This window comes from Melopsittacus undulatus, chromosome 6 (genome assembly GCF_012275295.1).
Source record: "Melopsittacus undulatus isolate bMelUnd1 chromosome 6, bMelUnd1.mat.Z, whole genome shotgun sequence".
Taxonomy (NCBI): Eukaryota; Metazoa; Chordata; class Aves; order Psittaciformes; family Psittaculidae; genus Melopsittacus; species Melopsittacus undulatus.
Window position 1 is genome coordinate 48,067,127 of NC_047532.1, and position 16,288 is coordinate 48,083,414.

The following is a 16,288-nucleotide window of genomic DNA, read 5'->3' on the forward strand; positions in this document are numbered from 1 at the left end:
GAGAAAGAGGGGAAAAAAGTGGAGCTGATTTTCTGTGAGTAGCCCAAGCGATAAAGTCCAGGTAACTTTGGTGGGCATATCCAAGTAAGGGCATTTTATGGAGACCCTAGCAAACTGAAGAACAACAAACAAAAAAGGGGGAAAATGTAGCTGGAATCCTTCTGATGAATTTCTGCATTTTCTGCAGAGTACATAATTAAAGGGGATTTTTTGGATAAAGGCTAAATTGTGTATGGCATGAAAAATTCAGCAGGGAATTTAAGCCATTTCCAAACCACATGAAACATTAAACATTTTGCTCAAGAATAGCTTGAGATGGTGTGCATCATCCCAAGTTTTAAGCAGTCAACTGATTTTTTTTCTTGCAAATGTTAAATATATAGTCAAGGAGAGCCAAAGTGGGTTTTTATCTTCTTTCCCATGATGAGTGCAGAGCCATTGCCTTGAAAGATTTTGCTGGCTGACCTGACACACACCCTTGTTTACCTATTTTGGCTAGGTGATTTAGCTGCAACATGCTGAAGAATGAGGGGAGCAGATATCAGTGCTGCAGCTGCACCATGCCATTCTGCACTTGTAATCAGCTCTAGCCTTGGGCTCTTGTCTGAGTGGCTCTCAAGTTACCCTTTTAAATCTAGTGGAATTAAAGATTTTAATCAAGCAAGATGCTAATCACCATGACATGATACGATATATACGCCACGATAAGGATATAGAGTAAATCTCCCGGTCTCTTGAAAGCAGAGAATCTCATTTTTTAAATGATGTTCAACATCCATACTGAGGTTTTGCCTAGATGTGATACTGGATTTTAAAGCTAGGTTGTGTCTGTATTTTTAAATTCAGAATTCTCCCTTTGTGTAGAAAGATAAACAGTGGCTAATTTCAGATCATTTTCATGTGTCTTCTTGATTACTTCTTGTTTTGTTGATAGCCCAGGTACTCAAACATGCCATGTTTTCTCTTTAAATAAGGTTGTTATTCAGTTGAGTGTCTTTCATCCAGGAAATCTGTGATTGTTTAAATCCTCTAGGAGTAGCTTTGCTTTTGCATAAAGCAGTCCCCTTGCATGACTGTGTGCAGCAAGTCATGCACTGCAAAATTGAAGTGAGTTTTCAAAACCTGCTGTTGTTTTGTTTCATTTAGGCAAAGCTGGTCAGTGATTCCATGGTTCTCTTCTTCTCTAGGCAGACACTAGGTCCATGACTCTCAGGTTTGTCTCAGTGTGCCAGAGATGGTTCTCTAAAAAAACTGCATCCTTAAATATCAACATGTACACACATACCAGGGCAGATAGCTTTTTTTCAGCCAACACCCCCACATCTTTCTGCTAAGGACTGCTCTCAAGTCAGTATCTGCTCAGCCTGCAGTTGTGGTTGGGATTACCCCAACCCAGGTGCAGAACCTTGGACTTGGCCATGTTGAACTTCATGAGGTTCACATGGGACCACCTCTCCAGCCTGTTAGGAGACCTCTGTATCCCATACTTTCCCTCCAGTGTGTCAACCTCACCACACAGCTTGGTGTTGTCACCAAACTTGCTTAGGGTGCTCTATCCCACTCTCCATGTCACTGACAAAGATGTTGAACAGCACCAGTCCTGATACTGACCTCTGAGGAACTCCACTTGTCACTGGTTTCCATTTACAACTTCTTTCCTTGCCATGACTCATGAAGAAAGTAGAGACATTGGCTGGAAAATTCTCAGGGAGACTGGGTACATAAGCAGCTCTGAATGATGTGGCTCCATGATTCATCATAAAGCCTCAGCACATCAGGCATCTCTGTGTGTTAAAAATAGTTTCTGAGCAGAGAACCTGCCTGGGGTCTCTGCCTGTTTGCAATTGCTGGTAATGTCAAGCTAGAAATTGTTCTCCTTCCTGCGGGATCTTCTGTCTAGTTGATGAAAGGGTCCTCTCTCTCAGTCTCAGTGATGGAAGGATTTTTGTTCAAAGGTGAGATGGACTATCCACTCTCCCCTGTGCTGCTAAGCACTATCTCCTTCCCATTCACTGCTCCAGTCATATGCTTGCGGTAGCATGGGGAGATGCATATGTTATTGTGAATAGCCTTTGTATGTCACTGCAGGCATCAGCAGACCTCAAAGTATGATAGAGGTTTTTTTGTGTGCTCATAGAAGATTTATCCTCTTCTCTTTCTCCCTGAGCACACACTCAAATGATATATCAATTTTAATTGTTTTCTGAGAGGTTATTAATATTGAAGTGGAGATTTAGAATGAAGATCAATCATTAATCTGAGAAGAATGGATTTCCAGCAAGGCAGGAAAGGAAGTGAGGATGAAAGAAAATCAAGAAAGATTCCCCACCTAACCAGCTGGGGGGTTTTTGGGTTTTTCTTTTTTATTTTTTTTTTTACTTAAAACTGTCCAAGTGACAGCTCTGAGGAAAAACCAAACTTCAGAGTGAAGATTTCAGAAGTCCAGCCTAGAAACTGTAGCACTATGTACTACAATTTGTTACCTTTTTTGTTTCCCCGTGACATTTTATTTCAAGAATTGAGTCTCTGGCTTTTCAAACAAAACCACAATCTTTGCAGATGAGTTTTATTTTCTTCTGCATTTTTCCTTTTAACAATATCCACAAATATTTCAGTAATTAATTTTCTATTGGTTAAATACAAAAGTTTTAATTCAGTCTATAAGAGATAGCACCCAGGTTTCCCTGCACCAAATAATTGACCCTGCTTTTGATGTGGCATGTTTTACTGTAAGGGCACCCTCTCAGTTACCCTGGGATGGTGCCAGACCCTTAGACTTCTTTTCTGGAAGGGCAGCACCATATGCTGAGAGGGTTACAGAAAAACTGTTGATTTGTTTGATTGCATTCTCAGAATGGTCAAAAGCTGGAAATATGTGCTTGGATAACTACAATATCTTGCTCTTTCCTTTTGCGAATCCAGAAAGAGAGCCACATGTCCCCTAAAACCAGCACAGGTACTATGCTGCCACCACTTATCCCTGTTTCTATGCTGAGAATAGGCAGTCTGCCTGGGACAGCTTAGGGAACAAATTTTCATATCATCAGTGTCGTGAATGAGCATATTATTCCCATCCTTGGGAAGTCCTTTTTGTGCCTCTGTCATTCACCTCTTCACCCATTTTAGGATGCTCTTGATGGGAAGTGCTCTCTCTCATCTTGTTTTTCCCATCATGGTGCTCTGGGCTCTGACCAGCAAGGAGAAGGATGGGGCATTCTTATTAGGGGATTTTGTGGAATATGGAAAACATAAATACAGATATTTAGCAAAAAGATCAGTTTAGCATGTTGTTTCCTAACCAGTTACATAGTTGAATTATGCGAAAGTATAGTTTTTAAAGCATTTCTGCTCAAAATAGGGCAATAACATGTAAGTGTGCGTAGTTACTTTGAGGTGTTGGCAGTGATCCTTGGTACAGAAAGCATTAGTGTTTTAGGGTAAAATTAATTTCAGAAAGCTTGCATTTTTTTTTCTCCTCTGCTTTCTGCATTATCCAGAAGCACCTCCAGGTAGAATCTACCCAGTGAAGATATCCTTTCCCCCCCTTCCCCGCCTCACCCCCCCTTCGATTATAATCCTGTTTCTCTTCCATGGTCTAGCCAGATAATGTGTGACATTTCTAATAGGTACCAGTGTAAGCAGCCAAACTTTGTCCACAAAGCTACCCATCACCACTCCATATTAATATATATTTACATAAATTTATACATGGAGATAAAATCGGAATTGTTTAAGTTGGAAAAGAACTTTGAGGTCATTGAGTCCCACTGCCAGGTTCACCACTAAACTGGTCCCTACAATAGGGATATAGAGCATTAGTTATTTATTTTGAAAGAAGAGAGAGGTAAATTTGAATTATCCAACATTTAATTTGATCTTAAATTATGTTCAGGGATTAAGGATGTAATTTATTATTAAACTGTTACACTAGTGAATAAGAAAGTGATTAATCTCATAGCATGAGTAAAATGTAGCTGATTTCTGTGCTCCCCAGTAGCACTGACTATTGCAACAGAAGGAAGAAAGCCAGGGCTGTTTGTTTTGGTGAAAAGAGTGAACTAAGACACATCTAATAAAGACACACATTTTGCTTTAATCTTTCAAATTTGAATATTCATAAGAGGTACATAGGGAGGTGTGAGGAAGAGGATGGGAGGGACAAAATGAACCATTTTGAAAATCAGTTTATGGGGATTTGCTTGATCAGTTCATCTGAGAGCGCTACATCATAGATTAACAGAATGGTTTGGGTTGAAAGGGGCCTTAAAGCTCATCCAATTCCAACCCCCCCTGGCAAAGCAGGGACACCTCCCACTACACAACATTGCTCAAAGCCCTGTCCAACCTGGTCTTGAGCACTGCCAGGGATAGGGAAGTCACAATTTGTCTGGGCAACCTGTGCCAGTGTCTCACCACCATCATAATGAAGACTTTTTTCCTAATACCTAATCTAAATCTACCTTCTTTGACCTTAAAGCCATCCTCTCTTGTCCCATCCTTTCTTGCCCTTGTAAATAGTACATCTTCAGATTTCTTGTAGGCCCTCTTTAGGTGTTGGAAGGTTGCTATTTCTCATGCATTTCCCACTTAGTATTTTTGCTCCAGTCTCTCAAGCCAAAAGCAAAAGACTTTGTAAAGAGGGCACTATGCAGGAAGGTTGAGCTCATCACACAAGGAAGTGGTCTAGTTATGGCAATTGTTTTTTGTCCATCTCCTTTGCATGCTGGGCAAGCAGAATGGATCCAGTGCTTCCAGATGTTCCGCAGCACATTGTGTTTCCTCTGACTTCTCAGATTGCAATTCACCCCAAAAGTGGGAAAACAACACAAAACCAGTTACAGGCCAAGTTAAGTCCGAGATTGCTTAAAAACTGTTGGCTGCAGCTTCCAAAACTTGAGGAAGTCTCTTGACAGTAACGAGCTCTGGGAGATGTTTTTTTTTTTTTGTGATCTGTGCAGTGTTTTGTATTTCATCACTAGACACAAAGAGGGTTTGGTTGGAGATAAGAAAGGATATATCCAAAGGACATGATCCCCATAATCCCTGGCTGCCTCCTCGGGAGCGAAAGCCGAAAAACCAGATTCATTTTGATTGTGCTACACAACAATAGCCACAGAGAATGAGGTCTTAATCCAGTGGCGTAGCTAATTTTTTTCAACTCCTTCACAACAGTCCTCTTTAGTAAATTAATTCATGTGTCAACTCTTGTCAGGAGCTCTTAGCAATGAACAAATGAGTTGAACACCATAATCTAATAAACAAATAGATAACCTGTTTCGATTTTGTTCCGAGTGAGGCAATGTTTCCCTCAGTGAGTTGCTTCATGGACCTTTTGCTCTGCAGAGGAGAGGGATGGTGTGTGGGAATGCAACCCATGTTTCCCCTTTGAGGATGAGGTTTGCTCTTCTGACTTAGATGTCCTGATTTCCAGCATATTTCCATATGTTTGCGTTGAAATCTTTCCATCTCAGCAGCCTGTTTTCTGTCGTCTTTTTTTTTTTTTAATCATCACTTGGAACTACTTTTGTCCTCATTACTGGACCTGAACAGCCATAACTGAAAGTGAGATTTCGTCCTCCTAATTGCTGCACAGACAAAGTAAGATGGGCTCTGTCTTACATCTACATCTTACATCTACGTCTCTGCTTACATCTACAAATGAACAGAGGAAGAAGGCAAAAGAAGGCTTAGTGTGCCCATGGACTGAGGCACAGTAGACCTAGAGTCCTGAAAGAAGTCTGTGACAAGGAATGGTACTTAGAGTTTTTCTGTTAATCTGCTAATCTGTAAAACCTTACAGATTTTCATAGAAGTTTTACAGGGCTGTTTCTTACATTGGCTCAACTTTAGCCCTGTGCTAAGTTTTAGTAAAGGACTGATATATTTTCTGTAGAGCTGAGTTCTGATATTAGCAGACCTCTCCTCTAAGCAAGTTTCATGACTGTGGAGATAAACATTATGTGAGCAGGAGCAGAACTGTCTTATTTGCATCATGTTGACAAATCATGTTGAGGTGAGCCAAATAAGTCTTTGCTATTGCATAGAGACTGGTGTGGGACATTACCTTCACCATACAGTCATATGGAAAAGTAAGTAAAAAATTAAGCCTTATATCAATTCCTTTGTACTTAGCGGTATGTAACATAAGCTTATGATGTGTAGGATGTTCAGCTGATGTGCCTCGGGGGAAACAAGCCAGAATGTGGTTGTACCTGCCTCCCCCTACCCTGCAGCTACTGGGGCTGCAGGAACATTGGTTATGTTTTGCTGGGAAGGATGGCGTGGCTAGGTGTCTACAGACACAAGCTGAATAAACCCACAGTCTCATTAATAAAAAAAAAAGCCTTGTTTGCACAATGAGGTGCATCCACTGTGACGAAGTGGCTGAGAATTTGCATAATTTACGGAACTGAGCCCTTGTTTCCTACTCTTGTGCTAATTACTGCCTTGGGGTTGTTTTGAGATGGAGGTCAGCAAGTTCTGACATGAACCAGAGGTGGGTGGGATTTTCCATCCTGGTGACCAGAGCTGGAGTGAAAGGTCTGTCTATGGAACACTAAAGATAGCATCTCTGCTAAATCAAGTTGCTCAATAAAAACTGCATCACTTGAAATGAACCTTGGCGTGGTGTGCCAATGCCGCTCCTTTTAACAGTCACAAGCATGTAGGCAATGCAAGGGGTCCAGCTCCAGTTCCACTGAAGCACCTGGTTATGCCTACATGGTGGTGAAACTCAGTTACCTTGTGAGACATGGAAAAAAAATGGCTTTTGAGCTGCTGCCTCAGCTCAGACCCAAATGTCAAAGCAGCTAGTTTTGGATGTCCTCATTGGCACTCCCCCACACGGCTCCTCTGTCCCCATCAGAGTCTCATCTGCTACTCCTGAAAGCTTTAGTACCTTATTCTGGCTCTAGTAACACTGGAAGAGATCCAGAATGATTCCAACAGAGCTATTTTGGATTTGCGTTTGCAGGAGGAATTGTACCTAGAGGTTTTAAATTAATCGCACGGTCATTTTTGCTCTGTATATTTAACCACCAAAGTTAATTAACATTTGAAAGTTTCACAGGCTGCTTCTTTCATTATCTCAGCTAGCTGTGGTTGAAGGCGGCATGGCAGGAGGGTGGTAGTCTGGCTGAAGTTGTACTGATAGGAAAAATGATGGAAATTGTTTCCAGCGAATCCCAGGGTTTTGGGTAGTTGGATGGTGGGATGAAGGTAGAGGTAAGGATGCATAAGCTGCTATGGTATGTGTTGGCTATTGACTTTCCATGTAGTAAACAAAATTACCAGATGATTGTTAGCATGTGTTTTCTTCTATTTGAAGAGAATATTTTACGCAGGACTGCGATTCATAGTCCTAAACTGTAGGGGACTAATGTTCCTGTTCTCCAGCTGGGAGAAACTAATTCAACATCTTGTGTTGTAAACACTCACTCATTTTAACTGATTACACCTCCAGTGTTCCTCAAATCACTAAAATTACTAATTGCTATTCCTTACACATCAGAGAGTGAATCCTGAATAATTAACCCCAAATAAAATTAGATGAATTGGCCCTTTTAATTAGAATCCCTGCTGCTGTTTGTTCTGAGCTTCCTTTTCTTACTGTTAAGAGACTTTTAGAATGATTAAAACTATTTAAGACTTAAACAGCCAGTGACCTTTTAATACAATATAAATCCATAAAAGCAATATTTCAGCTAGCAGGTGGTGAAGTAAATTTTCAGTGCAACTACCTGACAGGCTCAGTATTCCTTGTTTAAATGCTGAGGATGAAATTAGCCAGTGTGGGTTTTTGTTTTGTTTTGGTGGTTTGTTTTTTTTCTCCCTCCTGCTTATTAATACAGTAGCTGATTAGCAAAAGTAGTTCAAATGGCAGGAGTAGTGATTGGTAAGAGAGCAGTAATTTAAACAGTGCCTTGGCTTGGTGGACCTGCTTCATTTTAGGAATCACAGGCCAATGCGGTATATTTAGGTAGATTGTGGAGCTGGTGTGTAGTCGTGCGATGGTTTGCCCCACACTGGCATGGTGCCAGTGACCCCTCATGACATGGTTTTGACCAGTGATACACTGATATAAAACATGATTTTAACATGTGCTTGCATTGTCCAGTGATGTGTGTTAAATACAGGAAAATACTCACTTTGGGAAACTTACTAGGATGTGTGTTCACACCTAAGAGTCACCAAGTCTTATCTAGCTGAAGGTTTCTATAAAAATTCTGTGGTGTCACTTTGACAGTATGAAGTTTTCCAGACCACTTAGTAACACTGCAATATTTTGCAGATTTTTGCAGTGGTTATTGTAGTTTACGGGCTTCTGGTAGCCTCAATCTAAAGGGTTTTAGCCTAGTGCTAAACAAATTAAGGCAAATCTTAGTTGTTTGAATGTAGATCACCCTCAAATTGCAAACTTTGACTTTCTGCAGTAGAAGGTAAGTACTTGACTGGCCAATAGGAAATGCCTATATTGGATCAGTACTTTGCCAAACGGAGTCTGTTTGGACCAGAATGGAAACACATCAGGTGCTCCATCACTGTCCTTAGTGTAGTCTCTGAGCCCAGGGAGAGCTGTATTTTTCAGTTGATTCAAACTGATTCTGACCCATTTTCAGAGCTAGAAATTATCAAGATGATGATGAGAAAGGGTTATTTTTGTTTGGAAGAAGACAAATTAAAACCATCTGGGCATATAGTCTTCAGATGTCTGCCAGTAATTTGGAAAGACCAGTGTGAACCCTGTTTTGTTGGTTGTTAGATTTCATTAAGTTATTGTTTCAGGGAAAAATATGGTGGTTTGCTTTTTTGTGTTTCCGAGGGCTTTTCCCCCAAATGGTCTTTTATTACTGAGCATGTAAGATCTTCTTCGTGTCTAGAAGTTTCAAAGCTGCAAATCTTCATGTCTAAACAACTGTGTCAGTCAAGGGGGGAGGCAATTACTGTGCTGCAATTCATTTGTTGACTGGCAGATATATCTTCCTCAAAACAAAGGCTTGAGACACCAGCCTGATCCTGCAAAAAAGCTGAAGTGCACTTAAAAATTTAAAGATTAGACTGTGAGAAACGTGCTTGTTGCATGAGACAGGATGTTTTTCTCAGCTTTTGCTTGTACCCAGAAGGCATCACGCAGCCAATAGCAAAAATATTATGAGTTTCTATTCAGCCCGACAAGCTCATGCTGATGTAGATGTCTTCTAAGGCTTTGAAAAAAAATTTATTTGTACATTTGAAAAGTGTAATAATGAAATGCCTAAATCTCCTTGGAAAGAGGAAGAGGGGGAAATTTTTGGGAGGAGAGGGGTAAAACCTTGCAAATGCATCTGCATGGCACAGAGTTGGTTGGAGCCAAAAGTTGGGCTGGGGACTGGGAGGCACTGCTTCTGCTTATTGTTCTATAGTTTTCCGACATAGCCATGATGAACTGGCTGAATTTTTATCTACTTACTTGTATGCAAAATAAGGGGGGAAATGTTACTGGGGCTAATGGTGTCATCTCCTGTGGTTGCACTGACTGATGCTCCAGCACAGCAGTGGGCATGAGTGCTGAGAGAAGAGTTCAGGACTATGGTTTCCCAGGAAGTTGTGCCATCCTATCTAAAGTAACTCAGCTGGTGCATGTGTCGCACTGCGCAGTCCCTTTGTAGGTTGAGTCATGGTCTTCACAGCTGTAAGAAGAAGAAATGACTAGCTGGTGCAATGAGGAGATATTTAGCTCCTTTAAACATATGGTTATGGGTAGTGATTTCTCATTGCAAGAGCTGAAGGCAGGCTGTGCCACGGTATGAGAAGGGGCATGATGCAGTTTCCTGCCTGTAAATGTGCCTGTTTGAGGCTGCCTCTGTGGGGGTACTTGCTGTTGGAAGGTGCTTTTACCTGCCTTGAGGTATAAATTGCCTTCTGGAGGTGCCTTGATGTCTTTCTGTTGGTGGAGCTAAGTGTAGTCACTCTAATAACTGAAGTATCTCCAAGCGTTTGCCCTAATGCCAGATGAATGTCAACTAAAATGTCAGTCTTGGTGCTGATCAGTGATCAATACTAATAGGCCTTTTGCCCATCTTCTCACTTATTCATGGAAGGGCAGCAGAGTTAGATCAGTCAGGAGACTGTGAGCGCTCAGGGTGGGGTGTGTCATCCACCAGCCCATGGTTAACTCTGGTAACCCCAGAGACCCATTTTCCTCATGGCCACTAGTGCATTCATGGTGACCAAAGGATGGTCCTCTCCCCAGATGGTTCCCCATGTAGCTGGCTGGCACTGGAGATGCTCAGTAGTGGATGGTATTGATACTCTCCACAAGGACTTTTCTACCTCCTCCCATGGCTTGCCCAGCTCTAAGCAAGTGAAATCTGTCTGGCTTGCAAAGCTTCGGGGATGAGTGAAGGTCCCTGAGGTGCATTTTAGGGAGATCCTGCTTGCTTTCAGCTTTTTATCCTCCTTTGCTCCCTCAAGTGTAGATCTAAACCCATACACTGGTCAGGACACAGTTTTTCCAGTCTTTGCCTGCTTTCCTCTCTGCTGGAAGAAGACTTCCAGCAATGCCAATAATAATAATAATAGAGTAACAGCTTTCTGTCCTGCATCCGAGGGAATAATCTCCCATGAGTGCAGTGGGAACAGCATCGGGTCCTATGGCTGTGTGTGGGAAAGAGGAAAGTGCAGTGGCAGAATAAATAACTAAAGCTGTGAAGGAGGAAAGTCCATCTGTTCGCAGAGGACCAGAAAAAGGCCAAACATCTGCAAGGTCCCTCCAGTTCATCAGGCATCTGCTCTCTGCTTCCCAATCTAAAAACCTTCCCATTTGTGGGGAGAGCAGAGCCAGCAGCTTATCTGACACAGAGGACAGAGTTAGCAGAGCTGGGCTGGGATGTGGTAAAGCCAGCTGTCTCCTACTGCAGAGAAAACTGTTTTCTTCCAAACACAGGAAAGGGCTCTTCTCTTTTTCTGTCCTTTGCTTCTTTTCTGAAAAATCTTGCCAATGTTTTTCTTTCCTTTTGGGAGGAATGGATCTTCCAAAGGGGCAAAGTGGTGTTTGTTTTGTTTGTTCTAGCAAGCCTTGTTTTCCCCTTCTTTTATAGCAATTGCAACTTTTCCCTTCTGTTTATGTACAAACCCTGTCCCTTTCCCTATCTCATCCCCTTCGGCACATCGCTAAGGTGTTCTGAAGGGTAATCTTCTAAAGCAAGAGTGCCTAACTCATGTGGTGTGCAGGGAGATGCATCACCTGTGTATTCTTTGGGAAGTGTATGTCTGCTGGAGTCAAATTTATTTGCAAAATTGTGTTGGTTGGTTGGTTGGAAGGTCATTTTCACAGCAAAGGAGAAAAGTTTATGTCACACTCAAACTTACCAGCATTTTTTAGAACTAAACACCAAAGTATTAATTTCAGAAAATTTATTTTCTTTGTACTCTGTATCGCATTTCATCTGATTTAGATTCAAACAGAAAAGCTTTCCAGGGCTTCATACCCAGCTGCTTCCCACAGCAAATAGCATGAAGGTGCCTTGTAGGCACTGCGTAGGTGTCTATCTGGCACCCATGCCTGGGCTGGGCTGAGCCAGGGGCTTTGAATGTGGGCACAGGTTGTCCAGAGGACTGCAGGTCACTGGGGTTTGGCTCAGCACCTCTCTAAACATGGTGGTATTTGGGGATGGAGCTCAGGGCCTGTAGGTGGGAGGCAGTGTGGCACTGCATGGAGATGTTCATCATGATGTGAGTTAAAACGGGTGAGTTGAAATTCTCTCATTCTCTCTCCTAGGGGACTTCCTTCCTCCACCCCCACCTCCTGTGGATGATCTTGGGAACATCACATCATCACAAGGTGCCTTCCCTCCCCCACCCCCACTGGATGATGTTACTTTCAAGGTACAGGTAAAAGAACAGGAATGTTATTGTTTGTGCAGAACTGATCCAAAAATTGTGGAAATGAATGGATGATAATAAAACAAGGTGGCAAAGTGCTGTGGTTAGAAATCATGTGTCAGCAACAACCAGGTCAGCTTTAGCAAGCTGTATTTCCCAACTAAGGAATATTTCCATTCAAAACTTACTGAGCTATTAAAGGATTTTTCCCATCCGGCTCGAATTAGAAGACTAATTGCCTTATGTCCTTGTGATGGCGGATGGGAGTGAAACCTTCCCAGAATGAATTGTTTTCTGGAAGGGCCATCTCCTTCCATGGACTGTGAAGAGACTTTAGGGCAGTAATCTGATCCTAAAAGTTCTTTGTTTAGCTGCCTAAAATTAAGTGAAGCAAATAAGCCCTGGCTCAGGCTCTAGTGATGTCACCAAGACCCTTTTCACTCCCTTTTTGCTGGCTTGGATCCTCTAGATTTGCCATCTGAATAAAAGTGCAACTTCTAAGATGCATCAGGTGATGATGGCATGTTCTATGTGGATAGGGACATACCTTGAACACCTTTACAAGGTATGAACGTCTTTATTCAGACATCACTGGCTTGCCTGTAGTGCTGGGTACTGTTGTGTTAGCTCAGGCACATTCAGGAGAGATGTATTCAGACTGCAGGGACCTGCTGTCAAGGTGATCAAGGAGTGAGGAGCTTATTTTGCAAGTGGAGACCAGAAGAGTTTAGCTTGTTAGCTGAGCAAAAGGAAGGCTGAGAAGGGGGCATGGATGCAAATTTTAAATACATCTGGGGAGTAAGTACCAGAGAAGAACAATTATTTCAGCTCTGGGTGAGTGTTGGTGCAGGAACAGGAGAGTTTAAGCTTGCCAGGAGTACCTTTGTACTGGTGTTTAGAAAGTTTCCAAGCACTGAGACTGCAAAGGTATGTAAGAGTCTTCTGGGAGGAGTAGTGAGAGCAAAGCAAGTCTGATCTACTTTTGAGGTTGGTGAGAGTTGTGTAACCACACACTCACAGCCATGGGGTTACCCTTTATGACCCTGCAAGGCTGTGGCAGTCCTGTGTCCCTGGATGGATTTGAACCTGAGAATAGGCTAGTGAACAGACATTAAACAGGATTCAAGAGACCTGGCTTAGTTCCTGGCCCCATCATAAGCTCTAGAGTCAATTCATCAACATTGTGCCTCTATAAAATGAAAACATTTTCCTCCTTCAAGGGCTTTGTGTGATCTCTTGCCTGTGGCAAGATGTTCAGATGCTGTCACAAAGTCTCAGCTGTTCCTGCAGTGGGCTCAGTGCTATAAGCAGCCTTTGAGAGGGAAGGGGTTAATGAGGATCATTCTCCCTTGCCAGGAAAGGCTGCAGCCGTCAGGGACATCAGCCAAGTGTGGAGCATGGCTTTTCCCAGCCTTGGGGAAATGAAGTAATTCTTCAGCAAGTGTTGTTCTGTCTTTTATCTCTCTGAGAAGAGTGGACCCTGTGGGAGCAAGGGAGCTTCCAGACTGCCCTGGGAAGCAGTGGAGCAGCAGGCTTCTGGCGAGGGCAGGGCGCAGCCTGCGTGGCTCCCTGCGCAGAAGCCTGGGCAGCGGGAAGGGGTCACGGCACTTCATGGGCTTCTCCTGGGTCAGGCTTCCCCCTTGCTGGATTGCCCAAGGAAGGGACCTCACAGTGTTTATTGGAAGGGGCTCGTGTCTTCAGCTCCTCATGCCTCCCTCCTGCAGTTGGGTCCAAAGATGTGCCTGAGCCACTCAAGGCACACTGGGTTGTGCCTCTTTGTAGAACCCCTCTATAGGATGGCTCTTCCCCGCTGAGCTCATGAAATTGCTTTTTGTCACACCCTTTCTCTCTGGCTTTGGGAAGCTGGGGCTGGAGCTGTGTTCACAGCATGGGGCTTTGGCAGGAGTTTGGTTAGAGCGAGGTTCCTTCACATGACAATCCTGTTCAGACAAAAGTGAGCCTGCCAGTTGTACCCCAGCACTCCTGCCTGTCACCACACCCAGATGTACTCTGCAGCAAACATGTTCCCTCCTTTAAGCCGTGCTCTCTTGTCACCTTTTTCCCTTTCCTTTTCCCTTCCATCCTCTGAAGGAGATCAGGAGCAGACAAAAGCCAGGGCTAAGTCAGGAGTCAGCTGGGTCTCATATTGCAAAATCAGCACCTTACCTTGCAGGAGCAACAAAAATCACAAGATAAAAGGCCCAAGACATAAGGGAAAAGGCAGGTGGTGGTGGAGAAAGCTTCTTGGTGGCTTTGTGCACTGAACACAACCATTTTCACAACTCCAAGCAGAGGTTGCCATGCTGAAGGAGCAGAATGAATGGTGGCTGTATTTCTTCTGCTATAAATCCTTTCCCACCCTTAGGACCCAGTTGCCTTGAAGGCAGAGATCTCATGAACATGTTGTTGGATATGGATCCAGCAAACTAAAGCCTTGCCTGATTCTGCTTTCCAATGCAAGGCCATTTAATTTCCGTGCCTCAGTTTTTCTGTTGCTAAATCTAAGTGCTGGAGCAGATGACTCCTCTCCTGGGCACAGACCAGATCTGAGGCTGCTGCCTGGAGCAGTTCTGTCCCTGCAAACCTGGTGCAAGCCCTCCAGATTTATTCCAGAGTTTGAAATTCATCTACTCCAGAAAATTAGCCCCTTTACAACAGAAATTTGTCTCTGGATGGCAGAGTCCTGATGATACCTTATGCTGTGCTGTGGGTCCAGGTAAAGCTTTTTATACTAGGTGTTAAGTTGGTAAGGGAAGCAGAATATATATGTTTAGTTTATTATCATTTTGTGCATTACTGTTAGCAGACAGCTAAAAGCTACACAGATTATTACAGTTTAAGTTGTAGCTTAAGAGCAGCAGTTAAAATAATAATACCCAGTTTTCATAGACCTGTTTATCTCTTGAAATCTATTTGGACAGTGGAACTGGACACTTAGGATCAGATCCAAAAAGGAACTTTGGTATCTGACTTCCCTTGAGGTGTTTATGCTCTGATGGAAATCAGAAGACTGGGTCGTGAAATACCTTTGCAGCAGATCTGGCAGTTTCTTGTGATTTCTGTTTTCCCATCAAGGTCCATCATATTCTGATTCACTGCAGGGCCTGGGAGGAAAACAGAAGGAAATTTAAGTTATTTTCTTATCAACTGCTTTAAAAAGAAAGAGAAAAGGAAATGTTCATTTTAAAAAAGAGTGCACTGGGGTTGAGGTAGAGTTGTGTTGGGAAGTTCCTCTTCGGCTGAAGTCAGCAGGCAAAGACAAGGGCTTGTTCCCAGAATGGTGATGAGGGTGCGGTGATGGCGTGTTTGACAAATAAGGACATGAGCAAAGAGCCTTTTGCCACGTTGGCTTGGGCTCAGTTTAAAAGAGGGGAAAAAAAAAAGTCCTGGATGGGAAGAAAAATTAAATCACTGTTTGTCAAAGGGAAATAGATCTGGGAGGGAGGCAGGGTTTTTTTTTTAATTTTTTTTTTACCTTCTAGTTTCGAAACAGGCATTCTGCCTGGGCCAGGAAAGGAAAAGTGAAAAATCTCTCATAAACAACCTCTTGAGTGCCTGTTTGCTCACAGAGAGGGACCCTTGCTCATGGCACTGGCAAGTTCTTCCTTCCTTGCCAAGCAGGGCTGCTCAGGTAGGAAGACTGTGCACAGTGGTGTGGAAAGCCGGTCCCTATCTCTCATCCCATCCCTGGGAAGGCTGGCTCTGGAGCCATGCATCCTATGGGAGCATGTCAATAAGCCTTATCACCAGGGATTAGATCTCCGCTGGCTTTGAAACAATCGGTTCTCCTTAAAGGAGAAGTTCAGAGCCCAGGCTTTTATGTTTTTGCAGGACCTGGGTGGCTTGGAGCAGATGTAGCCAGCAGATGTGACCCTCAGTTGCAGACCTGCCAAGGGCCGCCTGGCAAAAATATGCATTTACTAATCACCTGTAACTATCTGCAGGTGCTGCATCAGCAATGTGGGTCTGATTTTCATTTGGCACCCTAGATACTACTGCAACATGGAAGGGAGAGGATTATATTGAGAGAGGGGATCACCTCTTTTCCAGCAACCCCTGGTTGTTATCAGTGTGTTTTTTATTGACAGGCCACAAAACCCTTTACAAAAGAATCACCAGTCTCTCCCTGGTAAGGAAGCTGAAGCAGAGAAAGCGCTTTGCCTAGGTCACCAGGCTGACAACCAGTAGGTTAAAAATAAGATCTACATCTCCTGTGTCCCAGAGCAATTCTGTCTACTACATTAATGTAAGAACTGTATGTAATGTAAGAATGAGAAAGAGTTTGGGATAGACCAGAGAGTTATGTGCAGAAGAAGTTTAGGATGGGGGTTAGAGTGAAGAAACAATGGAGTTTTGAACATTTGCATGAAAGGAAATATAAAATAGTTCAGGATAACAGTTCTTGTTAGAACCACCTATGCATAGA

At 43.1% G+C, this 16,288-nt stretch overlaps 1 protein-coding gene across 1 annotated transcript in view; it reads left to right on the top strand.

The window, feature by feature from the left end:
* LPP (LIM domain containing preferred translocation partner in lipoma) overlaps positions 1–16,288 on the top strand; it is a 337,577-nt gene that overhangs the window by 147,298 nt on the left and 173,991 nt on the right. The window contains exon 6 of the mRNA XM_031043045.2: positions 11,759–11,871. Within this exon, the coding sequence (XP_030898905.2) occupies positions 11,759–11,871 (113 nt within the window). The remainder of the gene's footprint in view (positions 1–11,758; positions 11,872–16,288) is intronic.